This window comes from Lupinus angustifolius, chromosome LG05 (genome assembly GCF_001865875.1).
Source record: "Lupinus angustifolius cultivar Tanjil chromosome LG05, LupAngTanjil_v1.0, whole genome shotgun sequence".
In the NCBI taxonomy this organism is placed as follows: domain Eukaryota; kingdom Viridiplantae; phylum Streptophyta; class Magnoliopsida; order Fabales; family Fabaceae; genus Lupinus; species Lupinus angustifolius.
The window spans coordinates 1,377,454-1,389,599 of record NC_032013.1 but is presented as its reverse complement, the minus strand read 5'-3'; the positions used below and the strand labels follow the sequence as shown (position 1 = coordinate 1,389,599).

The 12,146-nt window shown below is 31.5% G+C and overlaps 1 protein-coding gene across 2 annotated transcripts; it reads left to right on the top strand.

Moving 5' to 3' along the window:
- On the top strand, window positions 1,085–6,701 carry LOC109347367 (probable galacturonosyltransferase 14). 2 transcript variants are annotated; one of them, XM_019587174.1, is made up of 7 exons: window positions 1,085–1,426; window positions 1,457–1,705; window positions 2,876–2,931; window positions 3,049–3,204; window positions 4,158–4,748; window positions 5,905–6,207; window positions 6,355–6,701. In XM_019587174.1, the coding sequence occupies exons 2-7, from the start codon at window positions 1,495–1,497 to the stop codon at window positions 6,637–6,639; spliced, it is 1,602 nt and encodes a 533-aa protein (XP_019442719.1). In that variant the 5' UTR covers window positions 1,085–1,426; window positions 1,457–1,494; the 3' UTR covers window positions 6,640–6,701. The 2 variants fall into 2 exon arrangements, with proteins under 2 accessions (XP_019442719.1, XP_019442718.1); XM_019587173.1 differs by having other exon boundaries at window positions 1,085–1,705.

Below are 12,146 nucleotides of genomic sequence, written 5' to 3'. Positions count from 1 at the left end.
TTATTCATAAAAGATAATTTGGTATAGATGTACGGCTTTTGCAGCTTCTCCATTTCTCTATTACTTCTCCTAGTATCATTTTTATGATCTTAGTTTTTTAGTCCATAATCAAATGTTAATCTTTTTAAGATATATAAATTATTAAAGTATACCTCATCCTTTTCTCATACACATATTAAATTAAGTCCCTATCTATATAGTTTAGAAAGTAAGATATACAACCAACAAGACGTTAATCTAAGATCTCGTTTGATGTTCAGGATGATTAAAAGATGAAAAGTTTGATTCCCGAGAACGACACTTGTTGAATGGATTGTCACACAATCCAAAAGGGAGGATCACATCTTCTATTCCAAAAAATGTGTCACTCAATATGTCATTTCCTCTAATTAGTTGGAAAAATATATAAGTTAAAAATTTAATAATAAAATATTTTGCTGACCATTAAGAAGAAGTAACACATGAAGTGGTACACTTTTTTGGGACAGAAGATATTCACGCTTTACCTATAGGTGGAAGAATGCTTGATAGTAGAAAAAAGTAAGATACATACAAACTATATCATATTTTGTTGATAAGCTTGAACCTAATTCCTACATTGATGAATACAAGTGTAATTGAAATTGGGAGAGTTATACATTTGTGTATTATTATAATTTTGTTCATACTTTTTCTTCTAATAAGGTTCACATTGCTACAATTTTCTCACCTTCGTCATCAACACGTTGGTTCAATGGTGTAAAGTCCTACTATATTCTAAGGTCGATAATTCGATTATTAAGAGTAACATTTATTGGGAGAGACAATTACAAACCCCGAAATGGATTAGTTTCTCTTTCTAACACAGAGATAAAGAAGATTAACTAAAATTAGGACAAATCTAAATTATAAATGAAAAACTATGACCCTACTCCCTAATCTTAAGGTCAAACATACACTTATCCCACATTTCTCTCTCTTCTCTCTAACACATCATTCTCTCTCTAACCAAACAAGGTTTTTTTTGAGTTTTGACTAAAAAAACTTTTCATATTTTTCTTCTTTCCTTTTTCAGAAAGCTCCCCACAAACTAAAAAAAAAAGAAAGGAAAAAATAGACAAAAGAGAAAGAAAAAAAAAACACTTAAACACAAAATTTTCTCTCTCTTCTTGATCCAGAGGAACTTTCTTCACCTGAAAACCCAGAAGGAGAACAAAGTTGATTCCTTTTGCTGAAAATCTGAATACCCATTTGGTTAAAATCTTCCAAATGTGGTCTTATAGACATACCCAAGAGAGATTCAGATTTGAAAAACAACAACAGAACCCATATTGTTGGATCTGATGATGTTTGTTTTGAATCAAAGGTTGATTGATTCATGTTTAACTTCTAAAAGGGTCGTTGTTATTATCAAAAGATTCGTTTTTTATGTTGTTGTCGTTTTTGTTGTTGTTGTTGTTGTTGTGGGGTGTAGTGGTGGCAACAAAACGACAATAAGGGGCTGCATAAACGACGATGCAGCTTCACTTCTCTGCTAGCATGAGAAGTATCACGATATCAAGCAACAATGGGTTTATTGACTTGATGAAGATCAAGGTCGCAGCTTGTCACATTTCTTATAGAACTCTCTTTCATACCATTCTATTCCTTGCTTTCTTATTGCCCTTTGTTTTCATTCTCACTGCTCTTGTTACCCTTGAAGGTGTCAACAAGTGTTCCTCTTTTGGTAATTTACTAACTTTCCTTTTTCTTTTATTACTTACCATATATTTGGAATTCTTATTATTTGTTCTAATGTAGATAGATATTTTCATGTGTATGTATTAGAGGGCATGGAATTATCTTAGCATAGTTATTTTAGATGTCAATGATTTGTGATGGAATGTTATGATGTATTTTGTTTCATGTAGCTGATTCCGCCTAGTGAGAAAAGAGTTGGTTTTTGTTGTTGCATGAATTGTTATAATTATGAAATTTTTCTAGCTAGCTAGCATTTATCTTCATTTCGGGATCTCAAGTGTAGTTTGGTTTGGCTGCTTTCGAACTCGGGATTAATTATTATGATGATAATGATGTTTTCGTGATGTTTACTGCTGAAACTTGTCCCCTTTTGTGTTGATTCTTCGATGTTAGCAATCTGATGTTGCCACCCTGATGTTACAAACTTCTATTGGTAGATCTTGATTTGAATGTTGGGTTATGATATCTTTATGTATTAGGGGCCTGTGATTATTTTAGGGAAAAAAAAACTATTGGTGCTACTATTTAGAAGGATTTAGATATCAATGGTTTTTATATAGTCATGATTTACGATAGAACATGATTTACGATAGAACACTATCATGTCTTTTGATCGATGTAGACGATCCTACCTAGTACGAAAAGACATGGTTGTCATTGTTTGTTGCTGTTGTTGTCTAAATTGTTTTACTTATCATTGTGAAAGTTTTCTAGCTGGCTAGCATTTATCTTCATTTCAGAATCTCAAGTGCGCCTTGGTAATTTAAGCATTTCATTTCAATAGTTTGACCTCAAGAGTGGTGATGAATATGATGTTTTCATGACATGTGTTGCTGAGTTTTGTACCCTGTTGTGTTGATTCTTTGATGTTACAAATTGAAACATGCTTTTTTATCTTGTGTTATCATAAAGTAATAATATCTGCGCCAATATTTGTTGTTTTTAAGCTCCCAGCCTAAACGAATATGGGTTCTGCTGTTGTCATTTCTGAATAAAAGTTTTAGTGTGTCTATTTTTGTTGTCTTGAAACATCATATGATCTAATTTTTATCTCGTTTTCCTCATGTTACTCGTAGTAGGTTCTGAAAGTTCGTTTAGTACTTTTTTATGTCTCAACTTTGCGCGTACTAAATTGGTTACTTGTTTTGTGCTCCAGATTGTTTTGGTAGGCGATTAGGACCACGGCTCCTTGGCAGGGTTGATGATTCAGGGGTAAATATTTTTTACATTACTTGAAATAGATTTCGGATTATATTATCATATCTAGTAAAGTTTTGTTTAAATAACTATTATCTGACCCTTCTTGTGATGATGGTAACGGTGCAACAGAGACTAGTTAGAGATTTTTACAAGATACTTAACGAAGTCAACACCGGGGAAATTCCTGTTGATCTAAAGCTGCCAGATTCATTTGATCAACTCGTATCTGATATGAAGAACAATCAATATGATGCGAGAACGTTTGCATTCATGTTACGGGGAATGGTAAGTTGCGTGTTAGCTTTACTTATATTGTTTATTTCATTCTTGATTGGCATTGACTAGGGAGAGTGTTTTTCGGAAATTGAATTCTGTTGATGTCTGTAAATCTTATTAAGTTATAACACAGCTTAAAATGAAAAAAACATATTTTTACCAGTGCACCTGTGGTTACGGAAATTTGAGTATTAGAAGATTGAGGTTTGTAATAACTGATGCACTATTTATGAATGTAACCATAGAAAACTTCTATAATAAAGACTCAATATTCTGTTTAGAGATATAATTGTTCTGCTTATGTTCTCTACGGATTTTCTTCTTGTTTGTTATTTATTTTGAACCTACAAGGCTATGGCTATGCCTGGTTTTGTGAATATGTGCTACTGCAGCTATTGAACCGTAAATACCTATTTATATACAGTTGGTAGTACTTTCGAGCTCTTGATACTTTTTCAAGAATCATATAATTAGTATTTGTTATCACTATTATTATTATTGACTTGATTTTGTTTTACAAGCTGAATTATTCATGACTTATGGCTATTACTTTATGCATCTGTATTACGAGTTTAAGAAATTGTTATGCTGTGTGTATGCAAGACTAGTGTAAAACTTAGGGAAATTCAATCAAACTTCTTTAGGTTTTGATTTAGTTACCCATCTTGTTCTAAAAGTTACACTCACCTCCTCTTAGGGGATATCGATGTAATTTCAATCATCAGCCTTTGCGGGAGGCAAATGTAATGATAACATAAATCTCAAGAGGGGTGTCAAGTGTAATAAGGCCAAACCTCAGAGATGGTCTTAGGTCAGTGTAATTTCCCCGAAAACTTACTGTAAGCATGTTCACGTACTTAGTTTATTCTTATAATGCGATATCTTTGCAGTTCTTGTGTTAAAAGTGGCGGCAAATGATAATTATATTGATCTTTGTTACAATGTGATGCTTCTTTGGACAGATGGAGAAATTTGAGAAAGAGATTAGAGACACTAAATTTTCAGAGCTGATGAATAAGCACTTTGCAGCAAGTTCTGTCCCTAAAGGTATTCATTGTCTGTCTTTGCGTTTGACCGATGAATATTCGTCAAATGCCCATGCACGTAAACAACTGCCTCCTCCCGAGTTACTACCTGTGCTGTCCGATAATTCTTACCAACATTTTATTCTATCAACTGATAACATCTTGGCTGCTTCAGTAGTTGTTACTTCTGCCGTGCAGTCATCTCAGAAACCTGAGAAGATTGTTTTCCATGTCATCACCGATAAAAAAACGTATGCGGGTATGCACTCATGGTTTGCACTGAATCCTGCCTCCCCTGCCGTAGTTGAAGTCAAAGGTGTTCACCAGTTTGATTATTTGACTAGAGAAAATGTTCCAGTGCTTGAAGCTGTAGAAAATCAAAATGAGATCATGAATTACTACCATGGGAATCATGTTTCAGGAGCCAATCTCGCCGATACCAATCCACATAAATTTGCATCTAAATTGCAGGCTAGAAGTCCAAAGTACATATCTTTACTCAACCACCTCCGTATATACATACCCGAGGTAAGTTGGACTCAACAATGATCACTTTTCTGTCTTCTTTCTCCATGTCTTTCTCATTCACTCTTGAAAAATTTTCAAACCATAATTGTCAAAAACTCGGAATAGTGCATCTCATTAGGTTTGGTGAAGAATCTTATATTCTATTTGTTTTTTATTTTTGATAGGATATATATTGTGAGTGGATGAAATTTGAAATGAATGATTAAGACTAAGACCATGACGTGTCACTGGAAGATGAACATTTATCTGTAAAGTTCTGCATTTAATTCTATAAAAGCTTATGAACTGAATTCCAGTGGTAAAAGTGGCTTATGAGTTACAGATATAACTTTCTTAAGAATTACACTAGTCGAAGATAACATAAAAACCATGTGCTGAAAGATAAGAATTAAAGTGAACAATTTCGACTAAAATGTTTTTCTATTTTTCTCAAATTGGTTTGTATAGAATCAGTGGTGTTATCTATTTGCTTGTACATTGTCGGTCCATATCATAGAGGTTCAACAAAGTTTTATGTTGGCCGTCGACTGCCAAACACAATATTAACCTTTTTTCTATGCATAGGACCGACTATGTATAACATCAAGCACACTAGACAAGATAAAATTAGGAATGAATGCATTAGGGAGAAAGTTGGGGTAGCTCCTTTTGTAGAAAAGATGATAGAATCGTGTCTTAGGTGGTAAGAACGTGAAATTATTTTTCCTTTCTTCGGGGACCGAGGGATTGGATCTAGCCCTTGGGGCATGTTGTAGGAGACAATTAGAAGCCCCAATAAGGATAGTAGATCAAATTAAGGTTAGTCCAATTTCTATTGGTAAAGGGAGACCGAGAAAAACTATGGCAAAACGATTAAGAAAGATTTAGATATCAATGCTTTGTTAATGGACATGATTTATGTTAGAGCATTATGGCATCATTCGACCCATGTAGCCGACCTCACGTAGCGAGACTAAGGCTTGGTTGTTGTTGTATCGACTTGCTTGTACAAGCAAGTAGGTAATTGTAATTGGTTGCATATTTGCATTGCTCTCAATAGCATTACACTCATGTAGCAATTTTAGTGAGCCAATTTAAACATCAGAATATTTTGCCTTGGAGAATTTTGTTAACTATTACTTGTGCTGATTATGTTTGTCTTATGTGTGTCAAACAGATGTACCCAAACCTCGAGAAGGTGGTCTTTTTGGATGACGATGTTGTGGTTCAGCGCGACTTATCTCCGCTTTGGGAAATTGACCTGAATGGAAAAGTAAATGGAGCTGTGGAAACTTGCAGAGGAGAAGATGAGTGGGTAATGTCTAAGCATTTTAGGAACTACTTCAATTTTTCCCATCCTCTCATCGCAGCGCATTTGGACCCTGAAGAGTGTGCGTGGGCTTATGGGATGAATGTCTTCGATCTGCGTGCATGGAGATCGACAAATATAAGAGAGACGTATCATTCCTGGCTGAGAGAGGTAAAAGTCCATTTATATGTTATACTAAGATTAATCCTATCTAGTTGTGAAAGCAGGGTTGGGGTCGGAAAATCGTGGGGATATGGTTTTTTCGTCATCTTATTCTTTTTCGGAAGAAGTTATTCTTGACAAGTTTCTTTATGGCAGAATCTGAAGTTGAACCTTACGATGTGGAAGCTTGGAACCCTACCCCCGGCTTTGATTGCATTTAGAGGTCATGTTCATCCGATCGACCCGTCTTGGCACATGCTTGGTTTGGGTTATCAGAACAAAACCAACATTGAGAGTGTGAAAAAAGCTGCTGTTATTCATTACAATGGCCAGTCAAAACCCTGGTTGGATATCGGCTTCGAACATCTTAGACCATTTTGGAGAAAGTATGTAAATTATTCAAATGATTTTGTTAGGAACTGTCATATCTTGGAATCATAGTCTGCCAACAAGAAGCACTACGATTTTCAGAAACGGTGCATAGTACGAATGAAAGAATCAAGTAAATACAGGTTTCATCCGAATTGTTGCTGCTTGAGAAAGCAAATGGAAAATTGGTTGAGATAGCAAAGTGATCAAGACATGGTGGTTAGATTTTCTGCCACCCCTACATTTTTGAAGACACGGTTGCGCCATCTTGACATGGCATCGAAGAACCATTGAGTCTTGTGACATATAAACATGTCATCTATATTTTGGTTGGCGAAAGGACACTATTGTTGTTCTTTCGGGCGAATATAGCAAAGATTCCTTAGTGAATGTGGGAGAATAAACTCAACGATGAAAGTGTCGCGCCTGTGTCGTAAATGTAGTTTGCTACATCAGTTAATTTGTGAGGTTGGTTCCTCCACACTAGTGCAGCGTTTTCCGGCATCATTTTTTAGTTTGTTAATTTTTGTTAGCATCAATTTTTATCATCACCCCATTGGATTTGATATCATGATGGTGAATTCTAGGAGTAGTTATAAGATTGCTTTGTTACAGGTCCATTGAAATGGGGCTATTCATTGTGTAAGATTACCAAGCATTGGAAATGTGCAGATAATTCTTTTTTCCACTCATCTTTGTGATTCTATATACTATTTATGATAGATCATTATAGCATCGTTCGATCCATATAGCCGACTTTATTGACACTTATTTACATTGCCATTAATCAACACCATTCAATCATTGAATCAAAATAATGCCTCAAGTAACTTGATAGAAGTATATTGTGTGCAATTAACATACATATTCTACTAATTAAAGGCTTACATCATTATCACTACTTCAAGCATGCAAATTTCTATTTTTCAACCCATCATTATCACTACTTTAACAAAATAAACATAAAAAAAAATAGTCATATATACACACTATTAGTATAAAGATTTATACATAATCAATGCATCATCTATCATTCATCCGTTTGTCTTTTTTACAGAGAGAGTCGTTGATAGTTAAACATGAATGGTGAATAATACAACGATAATGTATAAAACTCATGCGCTCTGTAAGTCGATACATTTTTTCCTGAAAAAATAATAAAAAGGAAGAATCTAATGGAAGGATTTTGCTAAGTTGGTGATGACAAGAATTCCATTTACAACTATTATGCTTGAATGATCCCTTGAAAGTGCATGAAGGATCTACATCAAAGTATAAGGTCCACCATTTTAATGTAAACCTTTTTGCATTTTCTTTACTCAAATGTTATTGATTGATCTATAATTTGGATGAATGATTAAACTTTAACTAGTGTCACTTAGTTGTATAGCTATATTAAAGAGTCTATTCTTCCAAAATATAAAATGATAATTACTTAAAATGTGTACATATTAAAACTTTATAGTATAAACATATCTTTCAAAGTTGATGGCCAATAAGTTGTACACGATCACCATCACAACAATAATCATTATTATAACCAGTGTTGTAAGAACCGAACCGGACCAGATAGTCCGACCTGTTTGATCACTCTCTGATTTGCTATCTTAATTGAATGAGGAGTTAAACTGTTTTAAATTGGAGAAATTCTAATCCAACCATGTTAAATTCAGTTAAAATGGAATAACTTGGAAAGTAAACTAGACGGATAATTTTAAATTTTAAAAAATGGAATACTACTCTAACATGTTTTACTCTAATCCTAAAAAAAGATGGACATGATTATTAATATTTTTTTGCATCCAAACATAATTATATATTTATAGATAAAAAATATTAATTATATGTAAAATTACTCGATTTCATAATATTGATTACAACTCACCACCTTAGTTGGAAAACCAAAAACTCACTATTAGACACCACTATTCATAACTCAACATTTAAAGATAGGGAAGAAGAGAGAAAATAAAAGAGGGAGGGATAAGAGAGAAGAAGAATAAAGTGATAATGGTGGAAAGAGAATATGGCTTTTGGAATAAAGAAAGAAAAAAATAATAATTAAAAAGTGGGGTCTAGATTACTATGTGGGTGTAGGCTTTAGTTGTTAAAATAAATAGTTTATGAAAATTTACATCCCTTCTTATGGATTATGCTCGTGTTTGTGGATAAAGATCACATATTCTAAATGCTATTTTATTCTCTATTTTAATTCAATTATAATGTTACTTTTTATTATTTTTTGTTTTTAAAAATTTTCTTTTACACAAATATATATTTCTGGGACATGGAATAAAACACTATTTGAGTCAGGTATTCTGCATCTGGTGTTTGTTTGTTACATGATTTTAGATATCACACATATAACTCACTCATGAAATAACTCACCCTTACTAAAGCTAGAATAAGACTGATTTTTATTACTAAAAAGGATAGTTATCTGGAAAAAGAAAGAAAAACTAAATAATAATGACATTTATATCCTTTAATTTATACTAAAATTACATTTTATCTTAAAAATACATACAAAAACATAATTATCCTTTTTAATAATAGATAGAAGTCTAAATCTACCTCGGACACAAATGAGAAGAGAAATAAGAGAGGTGGAGATTTAATATTCATTCATTGAATCATTATATTGATATGATAAAAAAACAAAATACTAAAAGGTTAATAGATATTCTAAAATACCCATACTAATTAATATATAATCATCATATATTCATCATTTTAACCAACCCACCTTTTCAATTTTTTATGACTCACAATAAGCATATAAAGCAAAATTCATAATCAATTCATAGAAAGGTCATTATCATTACCCAAAACATAATCATCAAGTTTGGCTGGTAGATGATGAATATGGTGATGGTGCTACTTCTCCATCTTCTTCTACATATATAATGGCTTTGAATTTGCACTATAGCCAACAAAAATATACCATAACGGATTCACTTATTTAAACTTATTCTTCATATTAGTCATTAATTTTAGGGAAATTCAATGATTTAAATTAGTGAGTAGATCTAAAACATTATATGTCCATAAAATTGATGGCTAGAATAAGGAGTAAGTTTTAAAAAGTTACTCTTAGAGTAAGTGAATCCTTCCCAAAATACATATGTACAATATATTTTCTTGGTTAGTTGTTCTAGTGTATGGGCATATGCTCTAAATCTAAAAACTCTTAATCTTCCTTTTGGTTATATAGAGAAAAATTGATGGAAGAAAAATAGCAGAGAAAATTGACTTTTCTTCCATTTAGTTAAGAAGAGAGTAAGGAAGAATGGAAATTTATGTGAGGAGAAAGTGGGAGAGAGTGAAATGACAAAAACAATATTTTTAATTAATTTCTATATTATACTATTATTTATTTACAACATTTCTCCACCATTATTTTATATTTTATATTTTCTTAATTTATAAATATTTAAAATTCCCATAGTATAATTTTTACAATAAATTTTAAAGTTTTAATTCTTAGTTTTTTTAATTAGTAATAAAGCATTTTTTTCGTATTATTCTTATTATATTAATATTTTTGTCATTCAAAATTTATATCTAAATTTTATCTTCTCTTTCTTTTCTCATTATCTAGTATCAAACAATACAAAATCTATTTCTCCCTTCTCTCTCTTCTTTTAATTTATATTATTCAACCAAACAAAGCATTAAATGCTTAATTGAGGTCATTCTTCTGGATGGAGATCATCTATCCCATTTGGTATTCCCATCCAATCAGGAAATTTTATTTGATTAAAAGTAAAAATTATGATAACATAAATTAATATTTATACACTATTCTATAAAATTTGATTGATTTGATACATGTGGACAACAATATCTTCATAACTAACACTCTTGTTGCACACATGCTTAACATATACACATTACACAATAGTTGCAAATGCTTATGTCCAAAATTATTTAGGAATTTGTTTAGCTCTCAACATGCATCTAACCTTATCCATCATCGTCCTATTATTTTTCCATGTTATTCTTTTCTTTTGATATGACAATCACTTTATCTTATGTTTCTTAAAGAAATATATAAATGTGAAATATTCTTGTTCTCTATTAAAGAACTTTGGTGGTTAACTGATGAACACAACTAATGTCATGTATTTTATTGGGTTCTCATTTATTGTTTGACCCATAATTTGAATAACTCCCGAATTTGGCCATGTCCTAACAAGTGGTATCAAAACCGATAATTTAATCAGACAAAATATTGATGTGATAACTATATGTGAATCTACTTATGTTGTTACTTGTGTTGAAACTCTTTCTAGCACTATAATGAGTTTAAGTGGTTGTTCCATTAGAGATAATGGCAATACAAATTTGATGAGTGTTTGAAGTTTCATATCCATCATGTTTGAATAATTTAAAGGTCTTATAAATTGATAAACTCAGAAACTTAATATTTTAAGGTTTTGAATCAAAATCTATTTATTAGGTTTTATATATTGTTTGACATTTATTTATACTAATTTGTACTCCTTAATTTCCTCACAAATAAGGTTATTACACTAGTTGTTAAATTTGAACTCACATCCTAATAAAGTATGAGTTGAATTCTTATAGATCAACATATTTTTTAAACAAACACAAATTTATTAAATTAGAAACATAACTTGAGAAAAGTACAATTAAGCAGAAAAACTAAGCAAAGACAGTAAATAAATAAATAAATAAATCCAGCAAAATTGATATATTTTAGGCAGAAAAGGGTCTCCAAAAGATGAAATCACAACCAAAATCGTAGGAAAGTTCAACTCAATCACAATAAAGATGTAGAAGATTCCACATGGAGAAGAACAAGCCACACAAAACCACAGCCCCTAAAGCCTAGATCCACATTCAACTTTTATGTGAAACAATTGCTTGAGGGTCATGTTTAGCACTAATAAACACGGGAGCATGTCCCATAGTTTGTATCACTCCATGTGTCACGAGCTTGTGATTAGTTAGAAAAATACTTAATAATTAGATTTTAACTTAAATATATTTTTCTAACCAATAACAAGTCCATAGCACATAGAGTGACACAAACTGTGAGACAATAGATATATAACCTAATAACAAAAAATGACTTTCATATTTGCCTTGTGTCATCTTTATATTTTTCCTTATTATTACTATTTTAATTGTAAAAAAAAAATTTAAACTTATTGATAAAAATTTCACAAAAATGTATTTTGATGATTTTAAAGTGACTATATATAAAAACACAATTAATGGATTAAAAAAATCAAAACTTTTTGTGGTAGTGATTGCAACATTTAAGTTGACATGACTCCTTCTATATAAGGGCAAGTCTACTCAGAAAGCAGCATAATTGGTAACTTTATAACACAAAGTGAATATGTGGATATATATCACTTTATGTGTTAATTATTTTTCATTGGTCATAAAATTAAAATTAAATATATATTAATTTTATATTTTTTGACCAATAAAAAACAAAGAATATATGAAATAAGATACATTTTAGGATAAAAGATATCTAGTCGTTCTTGTATACTTATTTCACTTATTATGATGCTGGAAATTAAACCCAAAAATTTACTACT

What these genes read in the sequence shown, in the direction of transcription:
- LOC109347367 (XM_019587174.1), top strand. Translation starts at nt 1,495, where the DNA reads ATGCAGCTTCACTTCTCTGCTAGCATGAGAAGTATCACGATATCAAGC. An exon ending in GCAGGGTTGATGATTCAGGG is followed by an intron (nt 2,932 to 3,048) that starts GTAAATATTTTT and finishes ACGGTGCAACAG; the next exon opens with AGACTAGTTAGAGATTTTTA. An exon ending in CATTCATGTTACGGGGAATG is followed by an intron (nt 3,205 to 4,157) that starts GTAAGTTGCGTG and finishes TTCTTTGGACAG; the next exon opens with ATGGAGAAATTTGAGAAAGA.